At 37.7% G+C, this 21460-nt stretch overlaps 1 protein-coding gene across 2 annotated transcripts in view; it reads left to right on the forward strand.

Annotated features, from left to right (window-relative positions):
• The first annotated feature begins 5733 nt into the window (after positions 1 to 5733).
• Positions 5734 to 21460, forward strand: part of AGTPBP1 (ATP/GTP binding protein 1) — a 107567-nt gene continuing 91840 nt past the window's right edge. For both annotated transcript variants that reach the window (XM_004677521.2, XM_012721525.1), the window contains exons 1-2: positions 5734 to 5817; positions 19275 to 19339. In XM_004677521.2, coding sequence (XP_004677578.1) covers positions 19308 to 19339 — 32 coding nt within the window. In that variant the 5' untranslated portion in view covers positions 5734 to 5817; positions 19275 to 19307. The remainder of the gene's footprint in view (positions 5818 to 19274; positions 19340 to 21460) is intronic.

The raw sequence follows: 21460 nt of genomic DNA on the forward strand, positions 1-21460 counted from the left end.
GACTCTCCCTTCTCATTCCTGATGAATAAATCCTGTTATTGATCCCTTCATATGCCTTCTTTTGACTCAAGTCTTGCAGTCACAGCACATAGGTGAGGACCACAGATTGGGTCTGCTCACTTTTAGGATCATGCTGCACATAAGCTGCTAATTCACATAACAGTGTTTTGATTTCACTAAGTCTATCTTCTTGAACCATATCCTGAATCATGTTGAATTAGGACTTCTTTAAGAACCTAATAAAAGCTATATTCCCTAAATCCCTGAAGAAGTAGCTATGCAAGTATGCAACTGAAATTTACCAGTGAACAAACAGGAGAATCTAGGATTCATGGGACTGATATCTTACATAATTTTGAAGGCTCTTGTGATTTTTTTGGTTTTCAGTTATCTTTTATTTCTTGTTAGGGTGCATACTTACATTTAAAACATTTAAACTATGCAGAATATAAAAAGCAGCAACTCTCACAAACTGACCCCAAGTAATTCTAGTATATAGGATGGTATTTTTTCCTCACTGAGCTCTGTATAAACAATAAATATCTTCCATGCTATTGTTTTTATGAAAATACAAATGGGATCATATAATCCATACTTTAACAACTTGCTTTCCTCAGTTAACATATTAGACATCAGAGTATTTCTTAAATGTAAGAAAGTGAATTTAGTTTTTATATCCCCTTTCTAAATTTCAATTTCATTAATGGTTAGCTGATATGAAAACTATTTAATGTTTTCAAATCAGTTAATTTTATTTGGGTAGTATTTTAGAAATGAACAGTTATTAAATAGAAAAAGAAGTATCTTTAGTGTTTTTGATTTTTCTTACAAAGTCTATTATTTTATTTTGATTATTTAGAAACAAACAAAAAATACAACAAATTGTCTTGACCTGAAGATGATGGGAATTTCCTTTTACACACGTTTTGAGGCTCTCCCAGAGGAAAAAAAAAATACTCCCAAATTATATATAAAAGTAAATATGTATTGAGAAGTAGAAATCAAATATTTTCCTAGAGACTTGGAAGTTCAGATACTTTCCAAAGAAGATCTATTCAGAAAATTTGTCAGAAATGTTTTTTTTTTTTTAAGATTTATTTATTTGTGCATACAGAACTGGGGTACAGGCCAGAGGCTCAGGGGCAGTGAGAGGCTTCACCAGAGACAGAGTGGGAAGCAGAACAGGCAGATCCACGAAGTACACTGCTGAAGGGAGCAGCGGGCCAGTCAGAAGAAGTCTACCACACCATGTGGTCACCTCCGGGGCAGGTGGGAATCAAACTCATGCTGAAGTGGCTTTAGCTTCTCAGTGCTGTGCTTTAACCCGCTGGCCACCAGGGAGGCGGAATGTTTTTATAGAAAATCTTTCAGATTGCAACCAGAAAATGCACAAATTCTCAGCAACTCAGCACTCATACTGCTTGTATAAGTGACAGGTTAAAGAGCCTTACTTCATTAGCCTCGAGGTAAATCCATACTGTTGATGGAAAGGAAATCTGTTGGGCCCCATGTTAAGAACTGCTCCACCATATAATTTTAAATGACTTCCTACTGGCTCATTGATGGAATACAATAATATGTTTAGCTATGGTCTTTCTGTTGAATATTTAAGATGGTATTAGAGCCAACTCTTGGACAAACATGCTAAATACTGTCTCTAGCTGGGATAAGTCTCTGTACACTTATTTATTTCCTTAGGATAAACTCCTGGAAGTGCATCAAAGGATCTGCCAAATTAAATTACTTTCAATTTCGCAGGATTATTTAAATTGTTTCACATAAGGTGAGAGTGTACTGGATTACAGATATGAATCTTTTAAACTCACTTTTCTGACCCAGAATTATAGATCATTCATAGTCTCCTTCCTGACAACTGAAATCAAGGGCCACTGTGAATGTTTTTGTTCAGAGACTTACTCCATTGTGTGTGTCAGTGACTGACTCCATAGTGGGGTTGCTTTCCCCAATTTCCCAGACTTGCCATATTCATTTAGAGCCAGCTCAAGTTGTTCTTAACTGCATTTCTGTTCCAAGAGCTATTTGTGGAATACCTTTTAGTTTGACACAGGGCATCTTAGGTATTTTGTTGAATGTTTTTATTAATTACTCAGAAGATTCCAGAGAAATTGTGTCTGATACATAATAAGTTGAATAATTTTGAATATTTCAAACAATTCTACAACTCCAGAGCCTGGTGTGTTTCAGAAACTTCATGTTAAGAGCCTGTGATCCTAACATTTATGATTCTGTAACTGATGCTGAAAACTTTGTTAAATTGGTTTCAGATCCTAAAGAGCACAGAAGAAAAAAACAAAACATGCACCTTTCTCTTTCAAGCTTGTACTTATGAATGCAGCAATAGCAGCACCCTTGAGCTGAGCTTTGAGGCCACTAGGAACTGAAAGCACAGAGAAAGAAGGGGCTACCCAGACATGGGGCACTTTGCAAAAACTGAATCCTGACCATGGACTCTTCTTATAGACAAATCTTTTCTAATTGACTCTATCTGTCCCCTAGTCATTGTTACTATAATATACTTACTTCTTGTGATCTCCTGAGTTACTTAGTTCTCTTTGTTTCCAATAGGCTAGAGATATTAAAATACTCATTAGTTGTAACTCAAGGGTATAAACAACTGGGATTTCAACCCTATGGCAAGTGGTCATATCTCAAGTTAGCGAGGGAAAGATTCTGTTCCCCCATGGGTACCTAAAACCTCCACCACTAGCCAGCAGGAAGTAATTCCAGAAGGTGGACCTTTGCTCATTGCTCCTCAAAATGAGGAGCAAGATATGGACAAAGAAGGGAATTGTCACTAGCCTGGTAATCATAAATTCTTTATCTTTCCTTTGTTCATCCTTGCTCTTCTCCTGTTTCTCTTTTCTTGGAGACTAAACCAGAAAAACAGACAAAACTGCCTGAGACAAAGATGGAGGTAGAATTAAGGCAATGGTTAAGCTGCTGCTTCATTATCATATTAAAATAATGCCCACACATCATCATAGATCTGTTGAAGACCAAACTTGTAAGAAAAAGGGGAGTGAATGCAGTTCTTGGAAATCCCCTGACTATTTTTCTGAAATTCTGTTGATGCAGACCCTTTAGACATCCACTTCATGAGTGCTACCCCATATAAATCTCTGTTTCTGTTTAGTTTGGGGAGACTTTTGAAACAGAAGTCAGCCATAGCCTCAGTTTGCTGGCTCCTGATTGAAGCTGATTTCCTTCCATCAACAATTGTTCCTCTAATTTTAGCTTATAAGCAGTGAGTAGCCAGTCCCTGGCTCCAGTAACATGTCCAAGTGGAAATGACATTAGATTTAGAAATAATTCTAAATTTTATGGCAATGGAGTTTTATTATCAAGTTTTCTGCATTGTGTATATCACTCTACTAACGGTATGGAGGTAAATCACCAAAGAGGAGAAAGATAGCTGGGTTCCAGTGCTTACCTTTCTTTCCTCATTGACAAGTCCAAAGTTAAAATAAGTAAACATTTATTGAATACCTGCAAGACACTGGCTATATGGATTTAAGGGATTCCAGCAAAATTAAGATACTTAATAGTATCCTTAATATACTGATCTGTATCATATAATCATTTATGCTTGATTTTATATGTGACTATAAGATGTGCTGAGAAAAAAATTTAAAATAATATAAAGAGTGGCAAATAGGAACCCTTTTTTTAAAAAACAAACAAACAAACAAACCTAGTTGTGTAGGTTAATCTACCTTGTTGTATCCTGGCCATTAAATCACACTAACAATGCTTTGCTAAAGTGAGATTCAAATTCCACACATTCACATTTATGTCTTTCTCTATTGCATATTGACTTATTTAGCAAGGTGCTCTTTGAATAAAGTTTTATATATATTTAATTTCTGTAAAATGTTAAATATTCTTGGATAATTGGATGTTATCAGAGAATGCTTTCAGATTGGGTAGCTTAGAACTGTATATGTTTAAGACTACTTGAAACATTATATCTTTTGGCTTTCATGATAGGGGCCTGGGATGGGGAAAACTGGTGTTTATAAAAAGGCAGTCTCTCCTTTATTTCAGTAAAGACAACTGCCAAGGGCAAACAGCAAGAAGACTGTGTGATCACTTTGCATTAGTTTTTGAACTGTCTTCACATCTGCTAAATTTCATTTAAACAAAACAAAAATCTCAGCACTCTCAATCCAGTTCCCTGTCTGGTTGGAACAATTATTTTTTAAAAAATAATATAATAATTTATTTTTACATCATTTTGTGCATTTTTCTATCACACTTGTAATCCTTCTGGGCTTCCTATCACCAAATCACCCTGTGCCATCACCATAGTCCAGTGCATTTCCTTCCCCCACTGTTTTTGATCCCATTCCCCACTCCACCCCCTAAAATGTCTCTGATATATAGCTGTTCATTATTATTATTATTTTCTTGCCTGGTCCGTTATGCTCCTGCTATGAGTGAAACCATCCGGTATTTTCCCTTTTCTTTCTTGCTTATTTCACTAAGCATGATCTTCTCTAGCTCCATCCATGTTGCTGCAAAAGACAAATGTGTTTATTTTTTTTTTGGTTGCTGAGTAATACTCCATTGTGTATATGTACCACATTTTTTAAATCCAGTCATCTACTTTTGGGCATTTGGGCTGTTTCCACATCTTTCCAATTGTAAATAAAGCAGCAATAACTATGGGGGTTCATGTTCTTTTTTAATCAGTGTTTTTGTGTCTTTTGGGTAGATACTTAGGAGTTGGATTGCTAGGTCATATTGCTCCATGTGGTTATAACAATTTTATATCCCTTTTTAGCTAGTATAAGCAGCAGCAAACATGATCTTCGCTCTTGGAAAAAAGTAAATGCTAGTGTATATGAAGAACATGTAACAGTGTATCTATGAGCAGTCAAAACAGAACGGTGTATATCAGTATTCACTCTGTCACATTACTTTGACTCAGAAAAAACATTCTGCCATAACCTTCAGTGGCCAATTTAGCACTACCATGATTGTATGAGGGCACGTTACAATAACAATAATAATAAAATCAGCCTATTATTCCATTCGTTGCAGCACAAGACGTCTGATTTTTGAGCTTTGGCTACAAAGTGAAATGCTGTGTTCCGGGAGTCCAGTTGTGGACTGTATGTGTCTTCTGGCTTCTTCTAATGACTTTCCTAAAGGTCAGGAAAGATCTAAGCTTTGCTGCGGTCCTAAGGGTCTAATGTGACTCTGCTACCGCAGGAGAGAATCACCCGGAAGCCGCTTAAAGCCTCCTAAGAGAGAGGGCGATGAGTGGTAGCGGTTTAATTGCTAGACTAGGGAGGGGTCTAACTGCGGGGTTCCGTGAAGGTATGTGCCGAACGTGGGTATGCCCGTCACCTACCCCCCCACCCCCTTCCCATGCCCTCAGGCTGGTTCGCTTCGGTTGGGCGGTGGCTGCAGGTGACCAGGATTCGTGGCGCGCTCAATTCTCCTCGCGACTCCCCGCGCTCATCTCCCGCTCCGCGGCGCCAGGGCGGGAGCACCCCAACCTGAGCGCGTCCCCGCAGGCGCTCACGTGCGCCCCACCCTCCCTCCAGCCGGGCGCTCGAGCGGCTAAGCGAGGCGTGCGGTGGGCGGGGCGCCGCGCTGACGTTGCCCGGGAGGCGGGCCGGTTCCGCCGCCGCCGCCGCTGCCGCCGCCGCCTCCGCCTCGCCGGCCACCCGGGTTTGTATGAAAACACCGGGCCAGGCGGCGGGCGGCGAAGGATCCGCCGTGCGTCCAGAGAGCATCCTCCGGCGCCAAGCCGGGTGCCAGCCCCTGCCAGCGCCCCATCCTGAGCCGGTGAGCGCCCTGCTGCCCGGGTATCCGAGTCGACCGACCCCCGGGCCGCCGCCCCTCCGCTCTCCTCGGGCCGCGGGTCCTGGGACCGGGAGACCTGGGAGAGGAGTGACTTAGGGGCCGCGGCGATCTACGCCCTGGGGTTCCTCCGCTCCTTACCTGACAGCTGGGGTAACGCGTGTCTTTCGGCGGGTGGGACCGAATCTGAAGGGAAGCCCCTGTAAGGCTGGTTTCTGGAAAACGCCCTCCCCGCCCCCACCCACGGACCCTCGGTTACCTCCACCCTGGTACTCGTGGAGGCCCACTGGCCGGGTCTCGGCGCGGAGGCGGCGCGGGTACCCGGCCCTTTCTCTCCGACCCTGAACGGCGGGGGTTAGCGGTGCCGCGCGTAGCCTAGCAGAGGAGGGGCGGCGGGCGGGCGGGGCATAGGTGGTGGTGGGGTATTGAATGCACCGGATCTCTTTCCCCACCTCCCTGCTCCCACCCTGTAGGTGCGCGATACTGCCTGGTGTAGGGTGGCGTGAGTGTGATTTGCTTCCTTACAGTGGGTAGTTTGGCCTGAAGTGTGTTCTCTGTTTACAACTTGTCACCTTGTGGCTCTGGTTAGAACCTGAGTAAGATCGTCCTAGATGACAGCACTGAGTTTCCCTGCTGCCTTCCTTCCTTAGTGGCAGGTTCTTAATTGCAGGTGGACTCCTGAAAGCCTTATGCGAAGGCATGCTTGCTTTTATGATTGTTACCCTCACCCCTTTGCCTTTTAAACTGCTTCTTAGAATAGTGCGCTTTTAAATCGGTTGGTTTTCTTTTCCTGGGCATATCCATTATAGAATGGAGTTTTCTTACATCCATCTTGTCATCGATGTGAATATTGATAACTTAAAGCCGATTTTTCATTTTAATACACTTTGCTCTAGTGTCTGAAGGTCTAGCACTGCTGATGACCTGACATATTATAATCACGTAGCAGAGATTTTCTTTGGCAATAGTAATTCTGTGTGGATTTTTAAAAAGATTTATTTATTTATGCATATAGAACTGGGGTACAGGCCAGAGGCACAGGTGCGGTGAGAGAATGTGCCAGAGACAGAGTGGGGAGTAAGATAGGCAGAACTGATGAAGTATAATGCTGAGGGGAGCAGCAGGTGGGTCAGGAGAGGTCTGTCAAGCCTTGTAGATCACCTCTGGAGTGGGGATCGAACTCATATTTAAATGGCTTTCACTTCTTAGTGCTGTGCTTTAACCCACTGCACCACCAGGGAGGGCCCGTGTCTTTTTTTAAAGGTATTCACCATTGTAGTACTGTTTAATTATAAAGAATTACAGTTCTTGGGCCCTCCCTGGTGGCTCAGCCGGTTAAAGCGCTGCACTAAGAAGCTAAACTCACTTCTGCATGAGTTCGATTCCCGCCTGCCCTGGAGGAGATCCACATGGCGAGGCAGACTTCTCCTGACCCGCCCCGCTGCTCCCCTCAGCAGTGTACTTCATCTCTGCCTGTTCTGCTCCCGACTCTGTCTCTGGCACATCCTCTCACCGTGCCTGTATTTCTGACCTGTACCCCAGTTCTATATGAATAAATAAATAAAATCTTAAAAAAAATTACAGTTCTTATATAACAAAGGACTGTGACAGTCCTCTTGAACACTTCTTTTCTCTTACCTTTTTAAATTTTTTTTAAAGATTTATTTATTTATGCATACAGAACTGGGATACAGGTCAGAGGTGCAGGAACAGTGAGAGGATTCACCAGAGACAGAGTGGGGTGCAGAACAGGCAGATTGAGGACGAAACACTGCTGAGGGGAGCAGCAGGCGGGTCAGGAGAGGTCTGCCACGCCAACACCACCCTGGCCAGGGATAGAATTCATAAAATAGCTCTGTCTAGCTCTTAGTGCTGCGCATTAGCCCACTGTGCCACCAGGGAGAGCCCTCATTTACCTTTTATGTCTTTGTTGTAATCTTTGTGTCAATCCAGTCATCACTTTGTTAACCTTGAAATTCTTACTAAGTCTTTTTTTCCTGAGAAAATCAGAGTTATTTTTGTAACTGTGGAATGTTTTCAGTTCAGTAGGCCAAAAAAGTAGCTTATTTTAGGCACTTTAAAATGGTGCACATATTTTAAAACATGCCAAATGTTGCAACCAAATAAAAGGTCTATAAGGTTTTCCTATGCAATTACTGTGAGAGAGTTATCTGTTCCTTTTTTAAAAAAAGATTTATTAATTTATGCATACAGAACTGGGGTACAGGCCAGAGGTGCAGGGGCAGTGAGAGGATTCACCAGAGACAGAGTGAGGAGCAGAACAGGCTTACTGACCTGAAGTACACTGCTGAGGGGAGCAGCGGGTGGGTCAGGAGAGGTCTGCTGCACCATGTGGATCACCTCCCTGGCTGGAGATGGAGCTCATGTTGCAGTGGCTGCGATAACTTCATGGTACTGTGCTTTAACATATTAAGCCACCAGGGAGGGCCCCAGCAACAACAACATTTTTAATGAAAAATTACTATCAGAAACAAGGGAAGTAATAACGAGTGGCATTTTGTATTTTTTTTTACATTTTTGTAAGTTTCTTTTTTTAAATATATATTTTTAAAAGATTTATTTATTTATGCATATTAAACTGGAGTACAGACCAGAGGCACAGGGGTGGTGAGAAGATTCATCAGAGACAGAGTAAGGAGCAGAACAGGTTGCCTGATGAAGCACAGTGCTGAGGGGAGCTGCTGGTGGGTCAGGAGAAGTCTGCCCCACCAGGTGGATCACTTTTGGGGCAAGGGATAGAACTCACACTGAAAAGTGACTGTGGCCAGCTGCAGTGCTGTGTCCTAACCCATTGCACTACCAGGGAAGGCCCCATTTTTGTAAATTTTTAATAGAAATTGCTGGTTTCTCTTTCTGCAGTGTCTATTGTAATATATTTTTGGATTTGTATATGTATATATATCCCGCCTCACATGGTTTATGGCTGGTAAAATGAGGGACAATTTTAATGGCCTCTCCAGAGAGTTATGGATATTCTTGTTTGGTACAATATGAAAACTCAACATAGGTGGTTTTTAATTAGTTGCAGTATAGAATCTGAAATTGTATTAGTGGACATTTTCATAGTATTATATTAAAATTCATTGATACGAGGTTTGAATAGCTCTTATATATCCTTACCTGAATTTTTTATATCATTCCTTAGTCATTTGTTTCAGTTAGGCATCGGTTCAGCTAGGTAGATCATCCAAAGCTGACACATTTTGTTATACAATATTAAAGGATCACATTTGTTGATGTCACCAGTCATTCCATCAGAAATTATTGGGAAGCCATCTAGGTCATAACATGATAGTGGATATGAACTTTTCAGAAATCTGATTTTTTGCTTGAAAATTCAAATTTTGTCATTGGCAGCAAATAGACTTGTTTCCTAGAAGTGACAGGCAGACTTCATACATTTCTGAGAAAATTCATGCCAAAAGTTGTTTTATGAAAAACAAACAAACAAACAAACAAAAACTAATTAAGATTCTTCATCCAGTCATGCAAGCCCTTTCCTTGAGACTGCCATCAACCACTGGTGACACTGTATGTCACCAGAAATACTTCATGCATACATACTATCATAGTAAAAGGACATATATTAAAAGGCTGACATATAATAAATTTTTTCCTACTTCAGTGGTTTTCTTAAGTGAAACAGATTGCTGTTTCCTTTCCTTTCCTCCCCCTGCCCCCCTCTTTCCCCTTTCTCCTTCCCTTTCCTTTACCCACTGGTGCTTGATGGGGAAAAATCGACTGATTGAAAATATAGTTTGGTGCCCCTACCAGAATTTGTTTCAAGATGCTAGAAGTTTTGACACATAATTTTTTTTACATGATTCGTATCATTGTTGATTCAGTTGAGAAGACTGATAATATTTTAGTATTATTATGAAAATAGTTTTGACCTTGTGGATCCCAGGTGTCCATGCAGCGTACACTGGGAGGACTTTTGGTTTTAATCCCAGGAGATTCCTATCAAACTTTGGTTAGGAAGGGAAGTGGGGTTGACAGATTTCTGGTCTTTTTTTGGCTTCAGACTTTTGGACTTTGATAAAGGCCTCTTTACAAAACTTATAAAGCACAATAAAGATTATTCACAGACAGTTGAAAGGTTTTTAAAGGTTTTAGGTAGCTGCTGATAGGAGGAGACTATGGTATTAGTAATCTAAAATGATGCTATTTAAAAACAAAAATCAGATTTTGAAACTACCTGCCACTCTAGAATTCTGAGATTGTTTTCTATACCTGTTGAAAATGTCTCCTTTCACTTGTTAATTTTGTCTAACCAGTATTTATATTTACACTTGAAACTTGTTTTTTTTTCACTTTTAACTTATTGATTCATATTTTTGAGTCATAACTTGATTTCTTAATTTTTTTAGCTATAAAAAATGCATGCAGTTTATCATTATAACTATTTAAATGTATAATTCAGTGTTACTTAAGTACAGTCATTCATATCATTATGCAGCTATCACCACTACCCATCTCTAGCTTGCAAAACCGAAACTCTGTATCTGCTAAACAACATCTCCCTGTTCCCTCCTTCCTCCTGAGTGGTATATTTTTTATTCTTTTTTTGGGACCAATTTATTTCATTTATTAATGCATGTCTTCTGGGTTTATTAACGTTGTAGCTTGTGTCAGCATTTCCTTTTTAAGATGGGATAATATTCTATTGTATATGTATATATTATATTTTGTTTATTCATTTGTCAGTGGACCCTTAAGTTGCTCTTTCTACATTATAAATAATGCTGCTTGTGTGGCAAAATTATCTTTGAGACTTGCTTTTGGTTTTTTTGGACACATATTCAAAAGTGGAATTGCTGGGTCATTGTGATAATTCTATTAATTTTTTTTTTTTTAGGAACTGCCATACTATTTCCATGACATGTCAGTTTAAATTCACAGTAGTGGAGAAAGGTTCCACTTTCTCTGCATCTGTTGTGCACATGTATGCCTCTGTGTGTGTGTTTGGATAGTCACTATCATAATGGGTGTGAGGTGGTATTTTATTGCGGTTCTGATTTTGCATTTATGCTGCTGAATGAGGATTTCAGTATTCACAAAGCATAATTGGTCTGTAATATCTTTGTCTGGCTTTGGTATCAGGCAATGCTGGCCTCACATAATGAGCTATTAAGACCTTTCCCCCCTTCAGCTTTTTGGAAGAATTTGGGAGGGATTGATATTAGTACTTTAGTACTTTAAATGCTAGGTGTAATTCACCTGTGAAGCCATCAGCATTGGAACTTTTGGGGGGAGGTTTTTGATTACAGATTAAGTCCCCTTAATAATTATGGGTTTATTTAGATTTCCTGTTTTTTTCCTTGTGAAGTAGTCATCTTAAGTTTTGTATTTATAGAAATTTGTTAATTTCCTCTGTATTATCCAATTTGTCGATGCACAATTAATCATAGTACTTCATTAAAGTCCTTTTTTATTTCAGTGGTAATGTCTCTACATTAATTTCTGATTTTAGTATGTTGAGTATTGTCTTTCTTTTTTCCCCCTTGCTAAGGATTTTTCAAATTTATCTTTTTGAAGAAACAGCTTCTGGCTTTGTTAATCCCCCCCCCCCCCATTTCATTGTTTCCTTTTTTTGCTAACTTTGGCTTGAGTTCTTCTTTTTAGTTCCTTACTTGGTAAAGATTGTTGCTTTGAAATCTTTCTATTTTTCAATGTCTGTTGTTATAGCTATGAATTTCCCCCTTAGCACTCTTTTTGCTGTGTCCCATTAATTTTACTGTGTAATGATTTTGTTTTTATTTGTCACATGTATTTCTAATTTCCCTTGTGACTTCTACTTGGACACATTGGTTGTTTAAGAGAGTATTATTCAATTTTCAAAGATTGTGAATTTTTCAGTTTTTCTTCATTGATTTTTAACTTTATCTTCTGGTTGGAGAAGATATTGTGTATGATTTCTGTCTTTTTATATCTATTGTGACTTAATTTGTGGCTAACATATGGTCTGTTTTAGAGAATATTCTGTATGCATTTAAGAAGAAGGTATATTATAAATTAAAACAAAAAAGATGTATTCTAATATTAAGCATAGTGTTCTGTTTCTATTTGTAATTTCTAGTCACTTACTGTATTCTTTAAGCCCTCCTTTTCATTTATTTCCTATCTGGTTGTTCTGTCCAATATTTTGCAAGTGGAGTGTTAGAGCTTCTTTTAATGCTTTTTATTTTGATTCTGTCAAGTTTTGCTTTATGTGTTTTTGTGGTCTGTTATTGGTTGTGTGAATGTAATTTTTATATCATTATCTTGAATCTTTTATTAATAATACATTGTCATTTCTTTGGCTGTTGTAACCTTTCCTGTTTTAAAGTCAGTTTTGCAGATGTTAGTAGAGGTACCAGAATTCTCTGGATTATTGTTTGTATAGAAAGTCTTAGTCCATCCTTTTCACTTTCAGTCTACGCCTTTGAATCTAAAGTTAGTTTCTTACAGACAACATATATAAGTGTGTGATTAATGACTGGGTATATTCTGAGAAATTTATCATTAGGTGATTTCATCTTTGTGTGACTGTCATATAGAGTGTATATGATGGTATACTTATCACACATTCAGGCGATATGGATAGTCATTGGGGCCACCATTGTGTATGTGGTCGTTGTTGACTGAAACCTAATTAAGCAATGTATAACTATAGTTGGATCAATCAATATATATATTAAAGATTGACTTATTTATGCTTGCAGAACTGGGGTACAGGTCAGGGGTGTGGTGGGTGAGAGGATTTACCAGAGACAGAGTGGGAAGCAGAACAGGCAGATTGACAAAGTACATCGCTGAGGGGAGCAGTGGGCGGGTCAGGAGAGGTTTCCCATGCCATGTGGGTCAGCTCCCTGGCCAGGGATCGAACTTGTGCTGCAGTGGCTTTTGAGAGCTTCATAGTGCGGTGCTTTAACCCGTTGGATCTTATTTTTATTTTTATTTTTTATTATTTATTTGTTTGTTTATTTATTTTTAAAGATTTATTTATTTGTGCATACAGAACTGGGGTACAGGCCAGAGACTCAGGGGTGGTGAGAGGCTTCACCAGAGACAGAGCGGGGAACAGAACAGGCAGATATACGAAGTACACTGCTGAGGGGAGCAGCGGTTGTGTCAGGAGAGGTCTGCCACACCATGTGGTCACCTCCGGGGCAGGCGGGAATTGAACTCATGTGGAAGCAGCCTCAGATTCTCAGTGATGTGCTTTAATCCGCTGCGCCACCAGGGAGGGCCTAGATCCTATTTTTAATCCATTCTGCAATTCTCCACTTTTTGACTAAAGAGTTTTGTCATTTGCATTTAAAGTTATTGTTAATGAGGAGGGCCTTTTTATTTTTTAATGTTTTATAACTTTTCTAGTCTCTGTATATTTGATTTTTATTGGGATGTTAGTGGTGCTGACTTTGCGCTGTAGTATTTTCCTTCAAAGCAAAATATACCATCCCTAATGGGTTGTAGTTATAGGTTAGAAGTAAGAAACTTGTGTATTTAAAGGTGAGAATTTTAATTTCACTTATCTATATAGATTTTGGAATTTTGACTTTTAACTACAAAAGTAGTCATATAGAATTTAAGTTTGGGGAAGAGTTACTTTAAATAAATTAAAATTTAATGGGTTTCTGTTCCTCAAACCACAAAACCCTCTTATTTGTAGGGTATCTTAGTTGAATTATACTGAAAACATCATGAAGCTTACACCGAATCATGTTTTTTGATAAAATTAATGACAATAACATAGGTGAAGTATATTTACAAACATATTAATAAACTGATAATTGTAATATGAGCAAGTTAGTAGATGAAAATCTATATAAGGTAATTTAGAGTTGGTTAATTTATACAGACCATGTACAGTATATATATTTCTCTCTTAAGTACATATTTGGCTGAGATAAATAAGCTTATATATCAAAATATAAAGGCTATGGGTGACTTAAAGAGCTATAAAGCCCATAAAAAACAAAAGATAATGCTGCCTTATCGGTGATTTATTAGTACTTTAAAGTATGTGGATGAGTTATTAGGATTTGCAGTTTTCTCCCATATTGAAATAGGTGGTATGGGGTTATAGTAGCCCTCCTATGCTTATGAAAAGTAATTTCTCCTTTAGCATCATGAAACAATTTGAGAGAGCTGGCAAAAAATGATGCCTTTAAATTTACTTGCTTCCCCATTCCACATGCTTGGAATGGGGAACCAACTGCTTGGATTATCTTTACTGGTCTTTCCCTAGTTGCCACATCCACTCCAACAAGGACAAGTTCTAGAATTTAACAGTAAAAGTTATCATTATTAATTAGAGCAATGTTTGTGAAATGTATTCAAACAATGAATTTTTTTTTTCTTGTCAAATGGTACCTTGTAGGGAGAACCATTAAAATTGTTGAGAATAAAATAAGTGAAGTTGTTCAGGTGGGGCATTTATGTATTTAGAATGTATAATTTTAGCTATGGGGTATGTGTCAGAATTTTTCCTATGACTTGTTTGTGGAATGCAAATTATACGTTATGCTTATGTACATATAATACAGCTTATGTTTATGACATTCTGGTGCCTGTGTGTGTGTTAATGCTTATTGATTTCAAGCTTAAGCCAGTGAGAACTAAGGGCTTCAGTTCTCATTTTCTCTGGGTGCTGCAACCTACTTTTAGTTAAGAGAGGAAAAGATCAGGAAAATTAAAATTCACAAGGTCCAAGATTTTAGTTTTCTTGAGCACGTTGCTCGCTTTTCCTTATGTGTGGACTTGTTTGAACAAGTTGACCTTTTTTTTTCTGCTAAGGTCAGATTCTCACATTTAGTTCTAGTACAGGCTACCTTTAAATATATAAAAGTAAGCTTATACAGACCCCTCCCCCCTTTTGGAAGATGTCTACTGTGGGTTTTTATGCAATAAAATAGACTTCAGTGCAACATTTTTGTTTTTTAAAACTTTGTGGGATAAATAACTCAGAATATAGTCCTCAGCCACACAGGTAGAATACTAGTTTTGCTTAAGTGTGAGAAGGGCATTGTATTCTATTATGAAATATAGGCATAAATTCCCAATCCTAATTTAGGAATGGTTGAATTACTAAAATTCAGTTCTCACAGAGACCAAGACATTTTTGAAAAACATAACCCAGAAAACACAACAGTTTACTGAACTACAACTTAAGCAAGCAATTGCCTATTAAAATTATGCAGTGGTGTGTGTGTGCTTTTTTTTAAAGAATATTCAGAGAGTTGTGAAACCATTACTACAATCAATTTTAGAACATTTTTATTATCCCGTAAGAAACCCCACACCACTTTAGTTTCTCTTTCCGCAGTCCATATCCCCTAGTAATAATTACTTTCTATCTCTTTAGATTAACTTTTCTGGATATTCCATCTAAGTGGAATCTTTTAATGATTACGGTCTTTCATGACGAACTTCCAGTTATCATAAGATTTTCAAATCTTGTAAGTGTAATATGTATAAATATGTAAAATGTAAATATTACAGCTGATGAACTCTGCTGACTTATCAGCTGGGAGGGAGAAATCCATTTTCCTGTTTGTTACATAGGTCTTTAATACCATGAGACATCTCAGCATATTGACCTAACTTATTCATTGGCCTGGCTGTATCAGATAGCCACCAGTAGTGGCAAGGAAAGCAGGTGTCCTCAGCATTTGTAAATTTGTAGAACGGAGCTGATTGTTTCCTTAAAAATTGATTTTCACGTATAATCAGTTAGTGAATCAGTTTTCGAACAGTGTCCAGTTAACGTTTGAATACTCCTGTATTAGAAGGTGGTTAAGTGCGTTGGTGAAAGACAAGGTAGATGCAGGCAAGGGTGTAGATGCAGTGAGTACCCTGGGATCTGGAGGCGATTTATAATATTAAATTAGATAGTTAGGACTTAATTGATTTGAACAGAGGAAATTTGGGGTCATCAGTCACTGGGATTTCTGTCGGAAGAACAGGAAAAGGAAATATGTTAACTATACTAAGGTAAGAGTGAACCTGACATGTGGGAGGAAGCAAGAAAGACCATCCAGTGCATCTAGAGCACCTGAGTGAAGAGAGTTTTGATAGACAGAAGATGAGGCTTTTTGCCTCAGGCCCTTCATGCCATTGAAAAGGACAGGATGTTGAACAGAGTGGTGACAAGATCTAATTTTTTTTCCATTTTCATCCAGATTTTAAAATAATCAGTTGCAAAATGTGTGCAGGATAGGACTAAGGTAGAAGACAAACTAATAAGTATTGACTGTGACTTGACTGTGGTAGTGGATGTAGTTTCCAGAAGTGGTAAGATTCTGGAAATATTTTGAAAGGAGAACTACCAGAAACTATTGGATTAGATGTGGGGTGTAAGGAAGAAAAGTTAAAGATGAAGCCAATATGAGCAGTTGGAGGGAGCTAATTATCTTGAATTACAGGTTGGAAAACTGAGATTAGAGCACATTTGGAAGGTAAGGATAGGGAAGGTCAGTTCAGGAGATCCACTTTGGGTATGCTGAGTTTGTGCTATAATTAGGGATCCAAGTGGAGATATTGCATAGTCATGAGACTGGATGAGATTACCGAAGAAGGATTGGAGTTAGAAAAGGAAAGGAAAGACTGTGTGCTGGATCACACTAGTAAAGGCAATTTAGAAGGAGAGTTTGTGAGGTAGGCAGGAAACTACATGACCAACTGTAGATGGTATTTCCAAGAAGAGGGGACAGTCAGCTAGATCTAATGCTGCTGATAAGTAAGATGAAGACGGAGGGCTGCCGATTGGAAACTAGTAACATTGGTGACTCCCCAGAACAGTGTTAGGCAGTAGGGTGGGGAAAATCTGAATGGAGTATGTTTATGAAAGTGTAAGGAGAAAACTTTCACAGTGTATTTAAACACCTTGCTTTTGGGAAGGGAGAAATGGATCAGTAGCTGGATCGGGGAATTGTGAATGAGAAAGAGGCCCCCTCTCATTCTTCCCCCTCAAGATAGAAAGAACATGATTTCATGGTGTTGAAAATGATCCAGTAAAGAGAAATGAATAGATTATACATAAATTCCATGACAGTTGTTATAGGCGTTACTTCCTTGAGTAGACTATCAACCTCTTTGCCTCTTTCTTGCGTTGTCACATTTGGCAGGCAAAGCCACCTGCTTGGTAAAATGCAACCCATCTGTTCTTGGGGACTGCTCTTTCTGTCATACCATAGTAGAAGGAACATGAACTTTCACAGTAGAGAGGTTATCTTTTTATTCTGAGAGGTACCAGTGTCAGGCTCAAGCAATAAAAAGTGACTTAAAAGGGACACAGGCTTTAGCACTAAGATAGAGATGTTGAGAGCTGGTCTTTTTCCTGGGAGACTCTTTAGTTCTAGAAAGTAGAATTCTTTGAGGACATCAGTTTCTTTAGGGAAGATTATTTACCAGGAGCTCACTGACTGTGAACATTTTCATAGGGGTGATGTGTGGAGTTATCGAGGAGGTAGGAAGTTATTTGCACTTACCACGTTTTAATTAATTGTTTAGCAGTTTCCTTCTCTGTTGTCTGGCATTTCCAAGTCCCTGGGTTCTGAGTGTCCCCTATTTCTTCTGGATAGAGTACTGCCTCATCCCCTGTGTAGTTTTTCTGTCTATCACTGTGGGCTTAAACATCACTTTATTTCTTTAGTGTTTAACCCAGAGAAGGAAAGGATTGAAACGCCAGGGTTAAGTTATTATTTTATTAGGAATTGGAACTTTGAGTTGTTCCTTAACTATTGAAAGGGAATTGACTGACATGTCTCCAACATTAACTTTTCCAATTCAAAGTTCACAGTGAACTTTTCATGAGATGGACTGTTAATGTAGTTTTAGAGAAAATATAAGTAACTAACCTTTTGTAGCAAGGCAGCATTTTTGAAAACATAGGATCTTTTTCGTGCACCTGTCCCTTTTCCCCTTTCCTTTGCACATATCATATAGTGATTCTTAATGTTCTGGACTTTGGAAAAAGTAATGTTGATTTTGTAGGCACTTAAAAAGTGAGTTGAGGGCTCTGCCTGGTGGTGCAACAGGTTAAAGCACCGCATTATGAAGCTCTCTGAAGCCACTGCAGCGCCCGTGAGTTCAATCCCTGGCGGGGGAACTGACCTACATGACGTGGCAGACCTCTTCTGACCCGCCCACTGTTTCCCTCAGCAGTGTATTTCAGTTGATCTGCCTGTTCTGTCCCCACTCTGTCTTGGGTGAATCCTCTTATCCACCACACCTCTGGCCTGCCTGTATCCCAGTTCTCGAAGCATAAATAAATAAATCTTTTAAAAAAAACCTGAGTTTAAAGAAAGACTAGATAGCGATGGATTAAATTTTCCTTACATTAAAGATAGTTGTTGGGACCTTCTTGGTGGCATAGGGGTTAAGTCTCAGCACTGTTACCATTGTGACCTGAAATCCATCCCAGCCAGAGAGGTGACCGACATATAGTGTAGCAGACTTCTCCTGCCTTGCCTGCTGTTCTCCGAAGCAGTATATTTCAGTAAATCTGCCTGTCTGCTTCCCTCTGTCTTGGGGAATCCTTTCACTCCTGGCACCCACCTAGTAATTTTTGTATATAATCTTAAATACATTTCTTCTTTTATGATTAAGATTATAAGAAAAATGAAAAAATATTGTGTGTTTTGTTGAAGTAAAAGTTCCTTGTAAAATTGAAGTAATAAAACATTCAGAATGTCTTTATCTTCTGGCTCTACTGTTTTGCTGTCTTTTGCTTGTTTGTTTTCCTCTAAATGTGGCATTACTAATTATTGCATAAATATGTAATTAACTTGTTAATTGCCAGTTTTTTTTGTTTTTTGCCATGTCTCAGAAATTTTTCAGTTAGCATTCATATATAAAATATCAGGTTATTTTTGGTAAATAGTTGTAAAGTCTAGAAAACATGAAAATTATGTAAATCAAGATTCAAGGTTTTAAAATGCATAAATATACTTTATAAAGGTGAAAACTTTATTGGTTGCAGGAAAATGTTTGGAAAAATGTGTTACTGTTACTATAATGCTATAAAAGTATTATATAGAAATATATATATTGATTAGTATTTGACTGCTGTGTAAATGTGTACAGTAAGCACACTAATCACACCGTATGGTGATGGGCTTGAGATAGTTTAGGGAGGAGAAATAAAGCAGGAAGGTAATTCGAGCTATTGCAAAAGAAATATTAACATTAGATCATAAACTTTTATGTTGAGTTTTTGTAGCACCAAGATTTTGACAACATTTAACTATGTAATTTAATAGTCACATATTGTACATTGAAGTGACCTGCCGGAATATAACTGAAGCATCCTCCTTCAGCTGTCACTATTATCATGTGTTGCCTATAATAAAAGTTTTCACTTCTGTGGTGCTTATGATATCTGATATATAGAAAACAGAACTGTGTGTCTAATGTCATTAACATTTTTCTTCTAGATTTTCTGCAATGGTGAAATGAAGTAACTCAAGATGAGCAAGTTAAAAGTGATATCAGAGAAAAGGTATTGTAATTCTAAATACCAGTATGTATAAGTTACAGAAATAATACATGAAGAGAGTATTTGAAATGCTTTAAAAAACTTGTTTAAATAGTGGTATTGAATTTAATTGAAGTTAATTTTAATTTATGGTGTGAGGTATGGGTAGAAATTATGATTAATTTTTTTTGCATATATAATATTCAGTTGTTTCAGCATCATTTTTGGAAATAGTCTCACTATCACCGCAGCTGAATTTCTTTTTGTATGTTTGGGTTCTTCATGTATGTTTGGGTTTATTTTTAGACTCGGTTTTGTTCTTGGCACTAACCGTGTCTTAGTGCCAATACTTCACTGCCTGCATAACTTTATGATTGAAATTAGATAATATCAGTCTATCAACTTCCTCCCCCCCCCATTTTGGCCTATTTTAGGTTTTTTGCTTTTCATATGAACTTAGTATTTGTTTAACAATTTATATACAGTAGCCTGCTGGCACTTTTGATTGGGATTGTCTTGATTATAGATCATCTTGAGGAGAATTAACATCTTAATTTTAAATCTTCTTACCCTTGAACTAAGTATATGTTATTTGTAGTTTTACATTTTTCTTAATGTTATTTCATAGTTTTCAGTGTACTGATTTTTCAGATTGTTTTATTTATTGCTATTTCCCACTTAATTGATAGCTTTTAAGGAATCCACATTTTTTTTTTTTTAAGATCATAATATCCTGAGGTTTTAAAAAAGACTGGGAACTCCCACTCTGACTTAGCTGATACTGATTTCTATATTAAACTAAAAATGGAGCTGTGAAATAACATTTTTTAAAGCAGGCTATAGGCCTATTATTGTGAGCAAATAGAAAATAGGGGAAGTTAGCAATTATCCACAGACATCTACTAAAATTCCACTGTAATATGACTAGAGAAATTACAAGAAAGAATACAAAATATCATTCAGTTAATTATCTCATGAAGGAATTTAAAGGAAAATTTAATTATTGTTGATGCTAATTTAAATTCATGTAGTTTAAAGTTTTCATAAGCTTTTACTGGTTGTTTTTAACAAGTCAGTTGGTAGTCTTGAGCTAGGATTTCACGTTAAAATACTATTGAAGTGGTAGAATTATTTAACTGTTTCTGTGAAGGAATGAAAATGTTTCTATTTTCATTGAATATGGTAAAGGAAAATAGTTGTGTATTCAGTATTTGGAGAGAAACAGCAAAATGTGATTAAGGCAAAAGGAATAAAAATAGAATTAAGGGCCCTCCCTGGTGGCACAGGAGTCAAAGTTTCAGTGCTATCAAGCTTTGGCCAATCACTGTGGCCTGAATTCATCCCTGCCCAGGGAGCTGACCTACATGGCACAGCAGCCCTCTCCTGTCTGGTCCACTTGCTCTCCTCCGCAGTGCTTGTCATTCACTCTGTCTGTTCTGCTCCCCACTGTGTCTCAGCCCCTTGTACCTCTGGCCCACATCCTAGTTCTTGTATGCATAAATAAATAAAATAAACTAAAAAAAATTTAAACAATTAATAGGTAACAAATACTTATGAAAAATAACATACATTTTGTAAATAAAACCATATTGTTCGAAGTTTTTCTATGAGGTATGTTTAAGTCTAAAACTTTTCCATAGCTGTCATGTTTTTACCCTATTTTATGAAAATATTATTACCTACAGTCAGCATAGGTTTTATGTAAAAAAAAATTATAGAATTTACTTAAAATGTGAAAGTACATTACATTTGTGGCAGTCACTTGGGAAATTATTTGTTGCAAAGAGAACACCAGTAAACCACTAGAATTTTTAAATAATATTTAAGAAAATTTATGTTTTTCAGAATTACAAACAATCAAAGGAATAGGAGAAATATTGAGTGAGAAATAAATATATAAGTCTTTAACATATATATTTGAAATTTCACTTTATTAGAGGTGTTTCACGTTAATCATATTTTCAGTTCCATGATTTTCTGTATAAAATAAATATTAATAATTGCCTCTCAAGATTATTCATAGCATCATTTGATTCATATAAAAATAGGTGAGACAGGGAAAAAACATATTTTAAAATTTCTTTATTTAAAAATTTTATGCTTTGTTAACATAATAATTTTATAGTTCTTCCTTATACTCTCCCT

The sequence above is a fragment of the Condylura cristata genome, unplaced genomic scaffold (assembly GCF_000260355.1).
Source record: "Condylura cristata isolate star-nosed mole 26May11 unplaced genomic scaffold, ConCri1.0 scaffold00006, whole genome shotgun sequence".
NCBI lineage: Eukaryota > Metazoa > Chordata > Mammalia > Eulipotyphla > Talpidae > Condylura > Condylura cristata.